Source organism: Orycteropus afer, unplaced genomic scaffold, assembly GCF_000298275.1.
Source record: "Orycteropus afer afer isolate SDZICR_OR568_19922 unplaced genomic scaffold, OryAfe1.0 scaffold00394, whole genome shotgun sequence".
Taxonomy (NCBI): Eukaryota; Metazoa; Chordata; class Mammalia; order Tubulidentata; family Orycteropodidae; genus Orycteropus; species Orycteropus afer.
Genome location: NW_006921981.1, coordinates 2,351,656 through 2,368,218, shown reverse-complemented (window position 1 = coordinate 2,368,218; position 16,563 = coordinate 2,351,656). Strand labels below are relative to the sequence as shown.

The following is a 16,563-nucleotide window of genomic DNA, read 5'->3' as shown; positions in this document are numbered from 1 at the left end:
TTAGTCCACTTCTGTATCCTTCCCTTCAAGGCTCAGGGGTCCAAGATTATCTTCTGTGTCTGTGTTAATTGGTTTCCTTTTTCTTTGTTGAAGAGGGTCTGTGCAGTCCTTCTGCCTAGTCCGCCATTTTGCCAGAACTCCTCCAGAGTAATAATATTCTTGAAGGAATATTTGACACAATCCTTTCCTGCTCTGGGCAGTTTTCCAAATACTAAACACACTGTACTTGGACAGAGATTTACAGGTGATGACAATACAGTGTTTTTCAGATCAATATTTTACTCATAAACAGTTAAAACCTTCATGCGTGTAACATCTTATCTCCATTTTTTAAATCAAAAATTTTCCCTGAGTTTGAAACAGAAAAGTAAAAAGTTTGAGAATATCTGTGAATTTCCTACAAAACCTATTTAATTTTTCCTCTAATTGGAGACATGCAAAAATTCTTTTTTTTTTTTTGGCAAATATTTTTGTTATTCTAAGTTGGGCTCCCATTTTAAGTGCCCTCTGTCCTTTGTGTGTATACTAGCAGTGGAAGAGTCTTGAAGTTCCTTGATGGAACCCCAAATTGAGCACTGTTGCCTGAGATTCTCTAGCAAACAGTTTTGACTGGAGAGGCCCTAGAACAGCACTATTTGTGTGTAATTTAAAATTTTCTAGCAGCTCCATTACAAAAAGTAAAATGAAACAGCTGACATTAATCTAAAACAAATATATTTATTTAGTTCATTATATCCAAAACAGTATGATTTCAGCATGTAGTCAATGTGAAAATTAATGAAATGTTTTGCATTCTTTTTTTCATAGTAAGCCCCAAACGTGAGACTAGTCACATTTCAAGCACTCAATCAACACCTGTGGCTAATGGCTACCATATTGGAAAGCACAATCCTAGAAGGAGACAATATTAAAATTTTTCCTAAGAATGAAGATTATGGAAGAAAGTAATAATTAAACAAAACAAAAAACAACTAGAAAAGAAAATAAATGAGTAGGGAGGAGATACTGGTAAGTATGTTGTTGTTGTTATGTGCCGTCGAGTCAGACCTGACTCCTAGCGACCCCTCCTTGGGTTTCTGAGGCAGTTATCACTATGGAAGTAGGATTGCTCAACCTTCCTTCCGAGGAGTGGCTGGTGGGTTTGAACCGCCAGCCTCCTGGTTAGTAGTCAAGTGCCTTAGGCACTATGCTACCAGAGCTCCCGTATAGTAGAGTCAAAAAGACAAGCAACATAAAATATCACTTACCTCTCTGTCCAATTGAAAAGATGTTGTAGAAATCTCTCCTGTGTCAATATTTAGGTAGAACATTGGAGGAGAAGAAGGCTCCTGAGATACAATTCTATAGGAAATTTTAGAATTCAGAGTATTGGGCTCATCTGCATCTGTTGCATTGATTTTCATCACAAACGTATCTGGTATCAGAAATAAAGGTTCTAAGATAGAACACACTTCAAGCATATTTACATATGTTGTTTTATTTATAATTTCAGCTTTTCCCTAAAAGGATTTCAGGAGCTTATCAAAATCACATACAGTTTAGAAATAACAAAAAATTTACTAGATGAGGAAATCAGTGTGAATTGAGTATAGGAATATGAAAAAAATGCAAGGACAAGGCTGAGGTTAGTACATAAATTCCTAAGGTGAAGTGCCTAAAGCTTACTGTAATAGGAGGTCTAAAAATTTGTTTATAATTTTTCTAGTGGTCAATACGAAGAGAGAAGTATGAGCAGATACATGATTCTGATGTTTAAGATAGAAATAAATCAGAAGATTATTCTTTATATTATGATTGAAGAGAAATCTCTCTTGCAAATTTCACACAGAGCATTGCATTGAACACTGTCGATGAACTTTACAGTAAAAAATTCCAGAGCCAGCGAACTATACCAGTGACCCAAATATGACCAGCCACCTATTTTGTAAATAAAGTTTCACTGAAACAAGGCCATGCCCATTATGTTTATGTATTGTCTATGATTTTTGTGACTGGTTGCTACAGAGATCTTACCTGTTGCATCAATCTACCATTATCTATTCTGAGGATAAAAAAAGATGGCACGTAAAGACTTTTGAACTTATCATAAATTATCACACTTCTAATCCTAGGTTAATTATTATTTGCTCTGTGGGTAATAGCTTCCATTGAGATATAGGATTTCATGTTCAGTTATGCAATGGGTATAAAATGACCTTGTGTGTTCATTTGTAAAAATAATAGCTTCTTACGTGCTGCACTCATTTCTTCGATAGACCCAACAAAGACATCCTGTGTGAACACTGGCTCATTGTCATTGATATCAAGGACTTTAATTCTTAGTTCTAATGGTTTTTCCAGGTTGTTTCCTTTTTCATCCAAAGCATAACCCGTTAGCTGGAATTACAACATAAATAATGAAAGAGATTAAAGCCAAGGTAACTGAACTACTATAATAATAATAAATAAATAAATCATAACTATTACCTAAGAATAATTACGAACTAATAAATAGAAAATCGTTCTTACCAGGAAAAATGGCGTTTCTTCTCGATCAAGAATGCTGGTAACATTCAGTTCTCCAGTGTCTTTGTTAAATATAAATATACCAAAAGGTGGCTCTGTAATCCCTTTTCCAGTGTATTTGTATGTAATTTTCAGTCCTCTTTCTTCTGCAACATCAGAATGTATCTAACATAAAAATAACAGATGCATGCCTGAAGTTTAAATCTCTATAATTTACATGTGTATATTTTTAATGGAAAATTCCTTGCTGAAGTTGTTAGGATGCTGATAGGAGGGAAAGGGCTCAAGAGCAAAGATGCTGGTGTCAGAGAACCTGGGGTCTAACCCCACCTCAGCCACTCACTAATTGTGACAGAGTTATTTCACCTCCTTATGCCTCAGTTTTCTTATCTGTAAAATGGAGACAATCTGCTGTAAAAGAACTCTTTAAAGTGTTAAATAGCAAAGATGCCACTTTGAAGACTAAGATGCACCTGACCCAGCCCATGGTATTTTCAATCACCTCATAAACAAGTGAAAGATAAACAACGAAAATGGAAGAATGAAGAAGAACTGATGCATATGAATCACAGTGCTGGTAAAAAATACTGAATATACCATGGACTACCAGAAGAATGAACAAATCCATCTTGGAAAAAGTACAGCCAGAATGCTCCTTAGAAAAGTGGATGGCATGTATGTTGGACACATTATTGGGAGGGACCAGTCCCTGGAGAAGACGTCATGCTTGGTAAAGTACAGAGTCAGCAAGAAAGAGGAAGACCCTCAACAAGATGGATTGACAGTGCTGCAACAATGGGCTCAAATGCAGCAAAGATTGTGAGGAGGCACAGGACCCGGCAGTGTTTAGTTCTATTGTACACATGGTCGTTAGGAGTCCGAATCAACTTGATGGCACCTAACAACAATGACATGGTCATCTTACCAATTAGACCGCAGTTCCTTTGCATTTTTTTAAACTATTTTTTATAGTATCATCTTGCAAATACTGTAACATTATCACTGTTAAACAAAGATTAAACCAATGTGTGTGCGTGTGTGTGTGTGCATGTGTGTGTACTTTTTCTTTTCTTGTGCCGATGATGTTTCATCTTCCAGAATGGGAAACAGGATCTGAAAGTTGGTACATCTGTCTAAAAATCAAGCTATGTTACTTTTTTAAAATACATCCTGAATATGAAAAAAATCAACCAGTGCATTAATTTTCCTTAAATTTAAAAAGTGAACATAAAAGTCCTCCCACAGCATTAATATTTTATTAATATGTATTAATAAAATACATATTACAAGCTGTTTCTTCAACGTACCTTGGCAATTGGATTCTTCTTAGACAGATTCTCTCCTTCCCGAAGAGACACCGGAGCAGTGATCCAGGCCCGTTTTTGCCGCACTAAGTGAGTGTGTTTAGGAAGCAGCTTATTTTCATTTCTTGTGTTTAAGGTCTGCAACAATCAAATATTGCAAAAAGAATTAAATATCCTAAAATTCTTTATAGGTGTTCAAAAGCTTGTCTCTAAACAAATAAAACAAGAAGCTTTTGCTTTGAATGGTAAGAAAATATTTCCCAAGGTAAAGAATTAAAAAGACTAAAGAGTAACTTAGTGATTTTATAAACTGGGAAATTAAACATAGAATACCTATATCCAAATTTTTTTTTTCAATTAACTGAAAATAAAGTTTCATTTTTCTGTGGTGCTTTGTAATTTAAAAATAAATTACTGAACATACTAAAACTAAATCTTAGTAATCTATTGACATATATTTGACTGAAACTAGTGGAACTGCCAGTTAATGAATTTATTATGTTAAGGATTGGGTAAAGGATGAAATTTCCCTTCTCCTCTTTCAAGAACCTTAACTGGAAAACTATTATGGAAATATTCAGTAAGGCTTTAATAGTTGAATATATATATATATGTACAAGGAGCTCTGGTAGCATATAGCCTAAGGCACTTGACAACTAACCAGAAGGCTGGTGGTTCAAACCCACCAGCCACTCCTTGGAAGAAGGGTTGGGCAATCTACTTCTGTAATGATATTGCCTTGGAAACTCAAGGAGGGGTCACTATGAGTGGGATCCAACTCGATGGCACATAACAACAACAAATACACACACACATACACACACACACCCCTATATTTTAAATCCATGGAAAATTTAAATACAGAATACCTAGTATCTTAAGATCAGAAATGATGATGACACTAGGTTTATTTGATCATTTTACTCATTTTGTTGTTCTATGTAACATATATTTTATTTTAAAATATTTATATTGGTTATCACTGGTTTACTGATGTCTTTTCCCTTGAAAAATATTTTATAAACTTAAAGAATTTAAGTTAATTTATGATAATTAAAACATTAATTTTATATTCCAATATTCCAGTATTAATATTCCAATATTAAAGTTTGTGAGGTTAAAATATAAAATTCCCTTCTACCTTCCCACTTATATTTACAGAGTATTCACTGTTAATAACTTGAAGAATACCTTTTATGACCATGTTTTGGCCATATAGTTGCACACACATACACAGATATATAAAAGTGGACTTCCCCATACACCTTATTTTGTCCCTTGGTTTTTCATTCAATACCTTATCATGAACATTCTTCCATGTGCCACAAATTGTTTTATATTTCCTCAAAGAAAGCTGTATCGAACATCCCTGAGTATATGTTCCTGTGTGCTTGTTTGATTGGGAATAGCTAGCTGGGGCTAAGGGAGTGTACATTTTTAATCTGGAAAGGCACAGCCAAGTTGTCTTTCATGAAATTAAGCCTTGAGTTCAGAAGAAAGAAACAATCCCATTGGTTCCTTACCTCTAAATGAAGTCCATTTCCAAAGTTAAAGCAGATCTGTAAAATAAAATAATTTATTTGGTACTGAATACAGTTTACTACCAAATTCAGTTTGAAAAAATCATTAAAGAACAATTTACCACTTAGGATACTGTAGACATTAACAATGGCAACAAAAAATGTTGAACCAACACTATCCTCCTTTGTCAAAATGAACAAGTTTTAATTCCCCTCTCCCCAAGACCAGAGGGAAGAATCTACATTCTCCTTGATCCATGCTGCCTCCTCCTGAAAACTCAGAAAACAAGTATCCTCCCCCATCTCCGCCCACACAAAAACCAAACAACAAAACCCCAAATTTCTCCCCTTGAAATCTTAGCCACTCCCTAATCCTTTTCTCATCCCTCTATGGTTGTCATCTATTGCGCCTGATGAAAATTTGTTTCAGTTTGGATTTTCTCCGTCTTGTTTGCTTTTTCCCATCTGCCCCTCAGGACATGGACCCATGAAATCAGTTGGTATCTCACAGGGATATATACACCCTAGTGGAAAAATAATTTGGATGTTTCCTTAGGGCTCTATCTCACAGACCATTATTTTTTTTATTTTCATATAACTTAGTAAGTCTCACAATAACATTACCATGATTGCTTAAAATTATTACAGTTAAACAGTAAAATGATGACTTAATCTTCACACAAAGCTCAAGTCTCTATTATGCATTAACAATGATGGAAACACACATACAGAACATGTTCTTAATTTAGACAAGTGATCTTCAATCCTTTGCCCCCTCACCCTGCCCCTGGGGACACTTAATAATATCTGGAGATTTAAAAAAAAAAAAAAATTAAGGCGTTCTGGTGGCGCACTGGTTAAGGCATTTGGCTGCTAATGAAAAGGTTAGTTGTTTCAACCCACCAGCTGCTCTGAGGGAGAAAGATGAGGCAGTCTACTTCTATAAAGATTTGCAGCCTTGGAAACCCTATGGAACAGTTCTAACCTGTCCTATAGGGACACTATGAGTTGGAATCTACTTGATAGCATGAGGGTTTTTTTTTTTTGGTTTGGAGACATTTTTGGTTGTCGCAATTGGTGATGGTGGGGGTGAGGGGGTGATTGCTAGGGGCATGCAGTGAGCATTGCTCAACATCCTGCCAGGCACAGGACATCCCCTTCATCACATCCCTGCAAAGGATTAACTGGCTTCATATGGCAAAGCACCAATGTTGAGAAACCCTGATTTAGATCCACGCTTCTCTGCTTGGAAACTATAGTAGTAACTCGGGTCAGGAAGGTGATCTAAACTCAGAGGATCATGGTGATTACATAAATTTCCAAGTTGGTAGAGTGTTGCAGGCAAAATAAATGGCAAAAACTGATGCTTCCTCTCTCTGACCTCCAGTCCCACTTCCTCCCACTCCACTTTTAATATCTCCAGCTCTAAGTAAGCTCCTGTGGGGTGGTTATAAAAGGCTTTAAACATTGGAAGAATGTTTGCATAAAATGACCTTTCTGATTCATCCCATCCATGGCATCTATGATTATTTATTTATTTATTTATTTTAAGTATCCTTTTATTATTATTATTATTATTAGGATTTGGGTGAAGATTTACAGAGTAAATTCACTTTTCATACAGCAGTTCACATATACTTTGTCTCATGTCATTGACCAAAATTTACAATGCAGCAGCTCCCCTCCCACTTCCTCCCCATAGTTACCTCCTCCCAGTGTCCATCCCTTCATACTCTTCTGCACCCTGAGCTATCTCCCTGTGCATAAGCAGCCCTTCCTTCTCCCATGATTGTTCTCTCCAGGGCGTGTGTCTACTTGAGGTAAATGTTTAACTCACATGCCTGTACTTTGTTTGGCTGGAAACCACAGTTGTGAGTTCAATTCCAGACCTGAAGGGCAGCTAGGGGCCATAGTCTCAGTGGTTACACCAGGCTCTATTGGACCAGCAAACCTGGTCCCCACCTTCTTTTTTTTTTTTTTGCCTCCAAATTATTTTGAGTTTTGTACCACATTGTTCTCCCTCTTTATGCAGGATCTCCTACATCCCTTCCAAGTGGATGGCAGTGGTAGCTGGGCACCATCTAGTTCTTCTGGTCTCATAGTTGGTATAGGTTGCAGATCGGATGGTGTACCAGTCGCTAGGACTGATTGTTTCCATTACATCTATGATTATTTTTTTCTAACAAGGAATGTGGCGACAGAAAAATGTTATGTGTAATGTGCCTTTAAGACTGATAAGGAAGGAAAAGTATCCAAAGTGGTAACATGTTTAGATGAATCAGGAATATCTTTCAAAAGCTTTTCCAGTTTACTGAAGTTTTTATTTCTATCAAGGTATTTTGTAAATACTAGCCTTACCAGTAACTGGAGGAGCTCTGGTAGCATAGTGCCTAAGGCACTTGACTGCTAACCAGAAGGCTGGTGGTTCAAATCCACCAGCCACTCCTCGGAAGGAAGATGGGCAATCTACTTCTGTAGTGATACTGCCTTGGAAACCCAAGGAGGGGTCCCTATGAGTTGGGGCTGACTCGATGGCATATAACAACAACAACAACAACCAGTAACTGGCAAGTTTTTTTTTTTTTTTAACAAAGCATGAGGAAAGGTCAAACACATCACTGCAGAAACACAATGGATGACTGTACTCTTTGTTCTTAAGGTCAGCAGCCTTAGTAAAGACTTCCTGTTCTGAATGCACCTTGATGAATTTAATAAGCAAATCTAGGAGGCCTCATGAGTCACCAGGTGAGACACTGGTGGAGAGGTGATTTCAAGTCTCGCCTCTAAGTACAAGACTGTGAAGTCGTCTTCTGTGCTTCTATGGTGCGGTGGCTCCTTAAGCTCTAATTTCTCAAACTAATACATATTTTAGGAGCTCTGGCAGCATCATGCCTAAGGCACTTGACTGTTAACCAGAAGATGACGGTTCAAACCTACCAGCCACTCCTCGGAAGGAAGGTTGGGCAATCTACTTCCGTAGTGATATCGCCTTGGAAACCCAAGGAGGGGTTGCAATGAGTCAGGTCTGACTCCATGGCACATAACAACAACAACAACACATATTTTACTGCAGAGGAGATGCTTTTATCAAAGCAGTTTAAAAGACCCGTTCAACTGAGGTATCATAATGGATTATTATTTCCATCCAGCCAGAATTAATTTGATGGAAAAGGTGAGCAGTGTGGTAAACAGGCCATTTTCAGTATTCATATTAAAATAAGCTAGCACCTTTTGGTTGTTTTTTAAACCCATGCTATCCTTGGATTATCACAGGGACACCTGTGCTATTTCCCCTTTCAACCCTCTTTTTCCTACACAGAATGCAAAGTCAGAAACAGCCCTGCACTTCATTCTTGAAGTGTTTTCAGCTTTCAGTTTTCAGTCTCACTTCTGTCAGGCTGCTGCACATGACCTGGAAGCCCCATAGTTTGTGGTGATGGAGGCCCAGGCCCAAACTTCGAGACTACAGGACATAAAATAAGATAAAATAAAGGCAATGAGTACTATTTGTTTATTTTTTCTGCCCAATCTTTTGCTTTTCCCATTGGTACAGACAAGAGAGCTGGAGGTCTGGTCTTTAGTAGTCTCTGTAATCAGTTAGAAGAGCATCATCTTAAGTAGGTCTTGACAGTGCCTCTATAGTAGTAAAACTTCAACACTCAGAAAGTTTCAGGTGAAGTGTGGACTATGGATTTTGGTGACCTACTCTGTAATGTATCTGACATGTCAGACTCATATTAGAATTTTACCTACCATACTCCTTTCCTTTTAATATTTTTTTGGGGGGGGAGAGAGAACCTTTATAAAACTTCCTATTTTAGAGATAAATAATATTTTTATTTAGAAAATCCTAACTTCAAAATCCAATTTATAAATGACTCAATTCCTACACCAACTGATTTAAATACCCAATTATTTTCATAGTTGCAAGTTAAAACACAAAACAAAAAACTCAACAATCAAGAAAAGAAATACTTTGAACTCAAATTTTTACTTTTCAAAATTTGAATCTGGACAATTTTAAGTCTTGCTCTCTAATAAAGTCTATATGTTTTAGTGTAAATCTTTCACTTGATCTTCAGAAGGGTGGGCTAATCTTAACCCAATGTACCAGATATGACTTTAGGTGAGTCATTTTGAAGTTAGTTTCAAAAAGGAAGAAATTTTCTTTGGAAAAATGCATTGAATCAAGAGAGTTTTAAAATATTGATTCCCCAATGCTGTGCTATATTTGAGTTGTTAGAGCATGTTGCAAATGTCAATTTCAAGTTTGCGTAATCATAGACAGCTCCCATTTCCCTGGTATTGAGATATAAAGTAAAGGCTCAGGAAGGTCAACATTATTTCATTCAGTTTCAATTTCCTTGACCCTTAAAATATTTGAAAAAAGAAAATCAGAATTGCCAACAAATAAAGTTAACAGTAGGTGTTTTTCTATTCAATCTTTTCCTGATAACATTCTAAAAAGGATGTTAACTGGGGTCCTCAAACTTGAGTGTGCAGGAGAATCACCTGGAGGGCTTGTTAAACCACAAATTGTTGGGCCTCATCCCAGAGTATCTGGTTCAATAGGTCTGGGAAAGGGCTTGGGAATTTGTATTAATATGTTCTGAGGTGTGGCTCGTGCTTCTGGTTTGGAGACCACACTTTTGATTGCCACTGTGTAAAATCAGACCAGCAAGGGGAGGAAAAGAAGAGAGCCTAAATAATGAGGCCTTTAATTGCAGAGAGATGAAAAGATGGGCAGGTGTGAGATGCTTCACATCCATTCAGGCAACGTCCCACGGCATATACCAGGACTTCAGACCCTCCCTCATCTTGAGGTAGGAGCTTCACTTCTTCCGGGCTGCTGCATGTGGCCTGGAAGCCACCTAGTCTGTGGTAATGGAGGCCCAGGCCCAAACTTCCAACATGACTCCCATCAGCTTCTGCAACTCAGTGGGTCTAATCCCTGTGTTTTGCATAGTGTGGTCCCACAGGGTGCTGATGGACTGGTATGGCCCACACCCTCCCCATTTCTGAGCCAGTTCTCATGGGCAAGCTGGCCTCCCTTGCAGCGGGCTTAGCAGAGAAGAGTGACAGCCAGGTGGGACTTGGTGGCGTGCTCACTGGAGGTGTCCACAGCAGTAGCTGCTGAGACTGCCCGCTAACAGCAGCCCCTGGCCCAGTGCACCTGGGATCCTCATGCCTTGTGGACACAGTGTTCACACAACACCCTAATCACATAATGTCCTATTTTACAGAACTTATTGTGGATGTTAAGCAATGCATACCTGTGTCAGGAAATGCAGTAACTGCTAGCTATTTCCATCATAAGAAGATCTTTCATTTTACAAGTCATAACCACCTGCAACCGGATTACTTTAACTAGCATTGACCTCTGGTTTAGACCTCTTTTACTAGTTTAGTTTTACTTATCCTGAGCAGTTTTTGGGTTATATTTTACAATTTTTTGGTATGTTTTTTCTTTAACCACAAATGCTTCTGGAATCAGGAAAAATAAAAGTAAATCTATATAATACATTTGATATAAATTGATAGAAATTATGGGCTGTACCCAGTTTTTTACGCATGTATTCCTGAAAACCACACTAAAAAAACAGAATGAAGAAAAACATGTTTCTTTCCCCAAGTTTAAGAAAACCAAGTGCTCCAGGTTGTCCTTTCTCACCACTAGATGGCAGTGCTCTGCTGGTAAGGCAAACTTCGGGAACTGCTGGAAATTGATCCACAGTTGGTTCAACAACCAAGACAAAAGAGGCATTTTCATGTGGCCTCAAATAAGTGGACCGGCAAAATTGCAAATAATGAAAATCCAGAGATTTAAAAAGTTGTATGAATACTTTTACAGGACTCTATCTGTGGTATCAGGCAAACCTTAATTTACATTTCTTTCCCTTCTTTCTGGAATGATCCTAAAGTGTAATGAAACTAAACCAATTTTCTTATTTCCAGGAGTTCAGACCTTAGAAAGTCATGGTGACGACTTGGATCAACAGAGAGACATTTGCTGTCAGGTGGACTTTGGTTCTATATGTCTTTGCCCATTATTAACACTTCACTACAGGCACACCTTATTTTACTGCACTCGGCTTTATTGTACTTCAAAGATATTGTAATTTTTATAAATTAAAGGTATGTAGCAACTCTCTGTCAAACAAGGCTACTTGCGCCATTTTTTCAACATAATGTGCTTACTTCATGCCTCTATGTCACATTTTGGTAATTCCCACAATATTTCAAACTTTTTCATAATGCTATTACACACTTATTATTGTATAGTGTAAATATTAACTTTTATATGCACTGGGAAACCAAAAAGTTCATGTGACTCATTTTATTGTGATATTCATTTTATTGCTGTGGTCTAGAACCAAACCTGCAATAGCTCTGAGATATGACTGTATATTCAGGGCTGACAGTGGATATTCAAACAAATTTCCAGTTCTCTTCCCTATACCCCCTCCTTTTCCACTTTTAGCCTGTGAGTGTGGGAATATTGCACCTGTACCTGGAAGTTTGGTGCACTGTTTGGCACCAGTCGTGGTTCAATCTATGAAAGTCAAACGAAAATTTAACCACTTAACCTAACTGTGCATTAAATATCTCTTCTACACAAGTGAACTTTGATAATTATTATTCCAGCTTTTCCAAACAAAAAATATATTTTGATGCATACATTTTTTACAGAACACATCTTTGTCCAAGGTACTGTGCTGGTTTGCAGGTAAGTGATGTTGTTGTTGTTGTTATGTGCCGTTGAGTCGGCCCCGACTCATAGCGACCCCTCCTTGGGTTTCCGAGGCAGTATCACTACGGAAGTAGGATTGCCCAACCTTCCTTCCGAGGAGTGGCTGGTGGGTTTGAACCACCAGCCTTCTGGTTAGCAGGCAAGTGTCTTAGCCACTATGCTACCAGAGCTCCCGTAGATCCTTTTCTGAAGAAGCTTACAGTTTAGTAAGAGAGATAAAGTGTACACAAGTAACTGTAATATGAGATTGCAGTTGTTAGGTGCCAACAAGTTGGTTTCGATACACAGTGACCTCATGTACAACAGAATGAAAACCTGCCTGATCCTGGGCCATACTCGGTCATTGGCAGGCTTGAGCCCACTGTCGCAGCCACTGTGTCAATTCATCTTGTGGAAGGTCTTCCCCTTTATTGCTGATCTGGGTGGTATAAATGGTCAAAGTGCTAGGTAGGCTACTAACTGAAAGGGTGGAGGTTCATATCCACTCAGAAGCCCCTCAGAAGAAAGCCCTGACACTTGACTTCTGAAAAGTCAGCCATTGAAAACGCCAAGGGACACATTTCTACTCTAACCCTAAGGGGTTGCCATGAGTCAGACTTGACTCAGTGGTAACTGGTAGTGAGAAAAGGCCTAATTTCCTGGGGAAGTCAGGAGAGCTTTAGTGGAGGAGGTGGCAATGGGTCTGTGAAGGTAGAAAGAGGAAGGAACCTGTGCAGAAAAGCAACGGCATGTGCCAGAGCACGGAGATGGGAGGGTGAGAACAAGAAGCAGTCCAGTGAGACACCTACACCACATAAAGGAGACAAGTAGAAAATAAGGCCAAGAAGTGCTAAGGATCTTCACTTGATCCTATAAGAGTGGGAAGTCACTGACAGGTTCTGATCAGAGATACTATGACACTAGTGCTTCAGAGGGATTTTCTGGGAGAACTGTGCAAAATAAAAGGCAGAGGTGAAAGGCTGGAAAACAGAGAGGGTTTGAAGATTAAAGTAATAAGTGAGTGGAGATATAATGAAGACCAGCATAAAGGTCATGGCAACAGGACTAAATGAGTGGAAGCAAAAGTCTTTCTGGGAATAACACTAGCCCTTGGCCATGTCCCACATGTGTTGAACAGAAGGCATCAGAAGGTGCCAAGTCTTTCTGTCTGAGTGGCTAGAAGCATGGTGGTGTCATTGACACAAACAAAAAGCTAGAAAGCAAAATAGGAAGAAAGACAATGTGCTGGTTTTGGGACAAAAAGATTATGATGTGATTTTGGGACATCACTCATTAGACATCAAACACTTTCTAAGTTCACCGAGTGCCCTGCACTGTGCAAGGTGCATATCCCACTGCTGTCAAGTAGATTCTGACTCAAAGTGATCCTATAGGACAGAGTAGAACTGCCCCACAGGGTTTCCAAAGCTGTAATCTTCACAGAAGCAAACCGCCACATCTTTCCCCCATGGAGCGGCTGGTGGGTTCAAACCACTGATCTTTTGGTTAATAGCCAAGTGCTTTAACCACAGTGCCACCAGGGCTCCTTTTAAGGAACATGTAGTGGCACACAAAACAGACATGGTTTCTCCTTCTGAGCTCATGGTTCTGGTCCAGAGTTATTGTTAATACTTCAATTACAACCCACGATAAGTTAGGGCTCTCACTGTAAAGTATGGGACCTGATGTAGTCTTGGGGTCCGGAAAGCCATGTCTAAGGAAGTGATGGTGAGCTCTGATCAATGAGAAGTTATGAAGCAAAGAGGCTGGTGAAGGATGGGTAGGGGCAGCAGCATTCCTGGAAAAAGGCAGAGCCTCTGTAGCTGCCAAAGGGCCCTTGTGGCCAGACTCTGAGAGCAAGTACAACAGCAGAGAAGGGCAGAGAGGCTGGTGGGAGTCCAGCCAAGGCCTTGTTAATTATTTTGAGTGCAATGGCAAGCCCCTCACACTGAGGATCCAGGGGGAGTTAATCCACAAACACCGTAAATAGAAATGTAGAATGGTCCTCGAGAAGTCTGGTGAAAAGACTTCTATTTTGCAGCTATTAACAGTACTGTCAGATAAAGCCAGATGATTTAAAGCAATTCTCAGAGGACAGAGCATTATGATTCTTAGATTCTAGGAAATCCTATGAGTAGGGAGGAGAGAAGCTAGACAATAAGTAAAGGCAGTGCAGCTCAATGGGAGGCAGGGATTGTACATCACTGGGGAGATTCTCCACATTTGCATATCCACCTTCTGAAGGGCACCAGCCAGCCACTGCTGATGCCAACCACTCTCCTTCCCCCTTGCCTCCCACTCATAGCTGCATGTCTCCTAGTGATGCTAATCGGCATATATCCCTCCACTGTGCTTGGCCAGAAAAATGAGTAAGAACCACTGAATTCGAGCAGAAAGAAACCCCAGATGAGCACTGAGGATGAAAAGAAGCTGGGGCATGATAGGATAGTGCATCACTAAGATAAGAGAGTGGGTATAGCTTATTTATTCATTTATTGCTGGGAAACTTGAAAGACAAGTAAGACGGAGGTATTTTAGAATAGGGGAAATTTGAACTTCTTATGTGCTGAGGGTAAAGATCTAAAATAAAGAATGTAAGAGAAAGGAGAATGGTACTAGAGGAAGACAGGAAGCAAATGAATTAAGAATAGAGGGGGAAGATCACTCTTTCAATCAGGCATCTATTCAAGCATTTATTAAGCATGTATATGTGCCTCGTATACATGTGAAAACTGGACAACAAAAAGGAAGACCAAAGAAGAATTGATGCCTTTGAATTGTGGTGTGGGCGAACAACACTGAACACATCACGGACTGTCAGAAGAAGGAACAAATCTGTCCTGGAAGAAGTGCAGCCAGAGTGCTCCTTAGAATGGCCAGACTTTGTCTCCCATACTTTGCGTATGTTGTTGAAAAAACCAGTCCCTGGAAAGGGATATCACGCTTGGTAAAATAGAGGGTCAGAGATAATGGGACCCTCAACGAGATGGACTGAGAGTGGCTACAAGGATGGGCTCAAGCATGGCAATGATTGTGAGGATGGTGCAGGACTGGGCAGTGTTTCATTCTGTTGCACACAGGGTCACTATGAATCGGAGCTGACTCTACAGCACCTGACAACAACCTGTCCTAGACCAAGAGGTAGCCATTTCAACAGAACAAGGGGATACTGCATGGTTTAAAATTAGGAAAGGTGTGTGTCAGTATTGTATCATTTCACTGTATTCATTCAATCTTTATGCTGAGCAAGTGATCCAAAAAGTTCGGACAATATGAAGAATGCAGCATCAGGGTTAGAGGAAGACCCATTAATAACTTGCAATATGCAGATGACACATCTTGCTTGTTGACCACGAAGAGGATTTGAAGCACTTACTGATGATGATCAAAGATTATAGCCTTCAGTACAGCTTATACCTCAACATAAAGAAAACAAAAATCCTCACAACTAGATCAATAAGTAACATCATGATAAATAGAGAAAAAATTGAAATTGTCACAGATTTCATTTTCTTTGGATTCCCTATCAAAGTCCATGGAAGGAGCAGTCAAACAATCAAACAATGTATTGTATTAGGCAAATCTGCTGCAAAAGACCTCTTTAAAAGAGTTAAAAAGCAAAGATTATCACTTTGAGGACTAAGACATGCCTGACTTAAGCCATGGTATTTTCTATTGTGACATATGCATGTGAAATCTGGACAGTGAATAAGGAAGACTGCAGAACTGATGAATATGAATGTTGGTGTTGGAGAAGAACACCGGATGTACCAAGGATTGCCAGAAGAACAAACAAATCTGTCTTGGAAGAAACATAGCCAAAATGCTCCTTGGAAGTTGAGCATGGCAAGAATTCATCTCACGTACTTTGGACACATTATCAAGAGAGACCAGTCCCTGGAGAAGGACAGCAAAAAAGAGGAAGATTCTCAATGAGATGGATTGACACAGTGGCTGCAACAATGAGCTCAAACATGGTAATGATTGTGAGGATGTGCAGGACCGTTAGCGTTTTGTTCTGTTGTACACAGGTTTGCTATGAGTTGGAGCTGACTCGTTGGCACCTAGCTACAACCTGACATTATGTGTCAGATAGTAAACTAGGAGCGTCTGATGAATGAAAAACAAACCCTTCTCTAAAATTGCTTAATCTAGAAATTAATAGAAAAATTAAGAAAGAACGAAGAATCTCACCCAGCATTAACAGCAAAATTCAAAACAACAGTAAACAACAAATGCTGGCAAAGGTGTGGAAAGAATGGAACTCTTACACACTGCTGATGGGACTGTAAAATGATATAAATACTGTGGAAAACAGTATGGCACTTCCTTAAAAAGTTGGAAATATACTTTCGCGAGTAGCGACTGGGACCTTAAAAGCTAGGAAGCTGCCATCTAGATGCAACAACAGGTCTCTCCTCGTCAAGAAGAAAGAAGAAAACCAAAATTAATGGAAACAATCAGTCCTAGCGACTGGTACACCATCCGATCTGCAACCTATACA

The 16,563-nt window shown here is 39.1% G+C and overlaps 1 protein-coding gene across 1 annotated transcript in view; it reads right to left on the bottom strand.

Moving 5' to 3' along the window:
* The window catches only part of DSG2 (desmoglein 2), a 67,063-nt gene that overhangs the window by 34,953 nt on the left and 15,547 nt on the right, over positions 1–16,563 (bottom strand). The window contains 6 exon segments of the mRNA XM_007953460.1: positions 1,248–1,414; positions 2,232–2,376; positions 2,509–2,670; positions 3,813–3,947; positions 5,333–5,409; positions 10,887–10,920. Coding sequence (XP_007951651.1) covers positions 1,248–1,414; positions 2,232–2,376; positions 2,509–2,670; positions 3,813–3,947; positions 5,333–5,409; positions 10,887–10,920 — 720 coding nt within the window.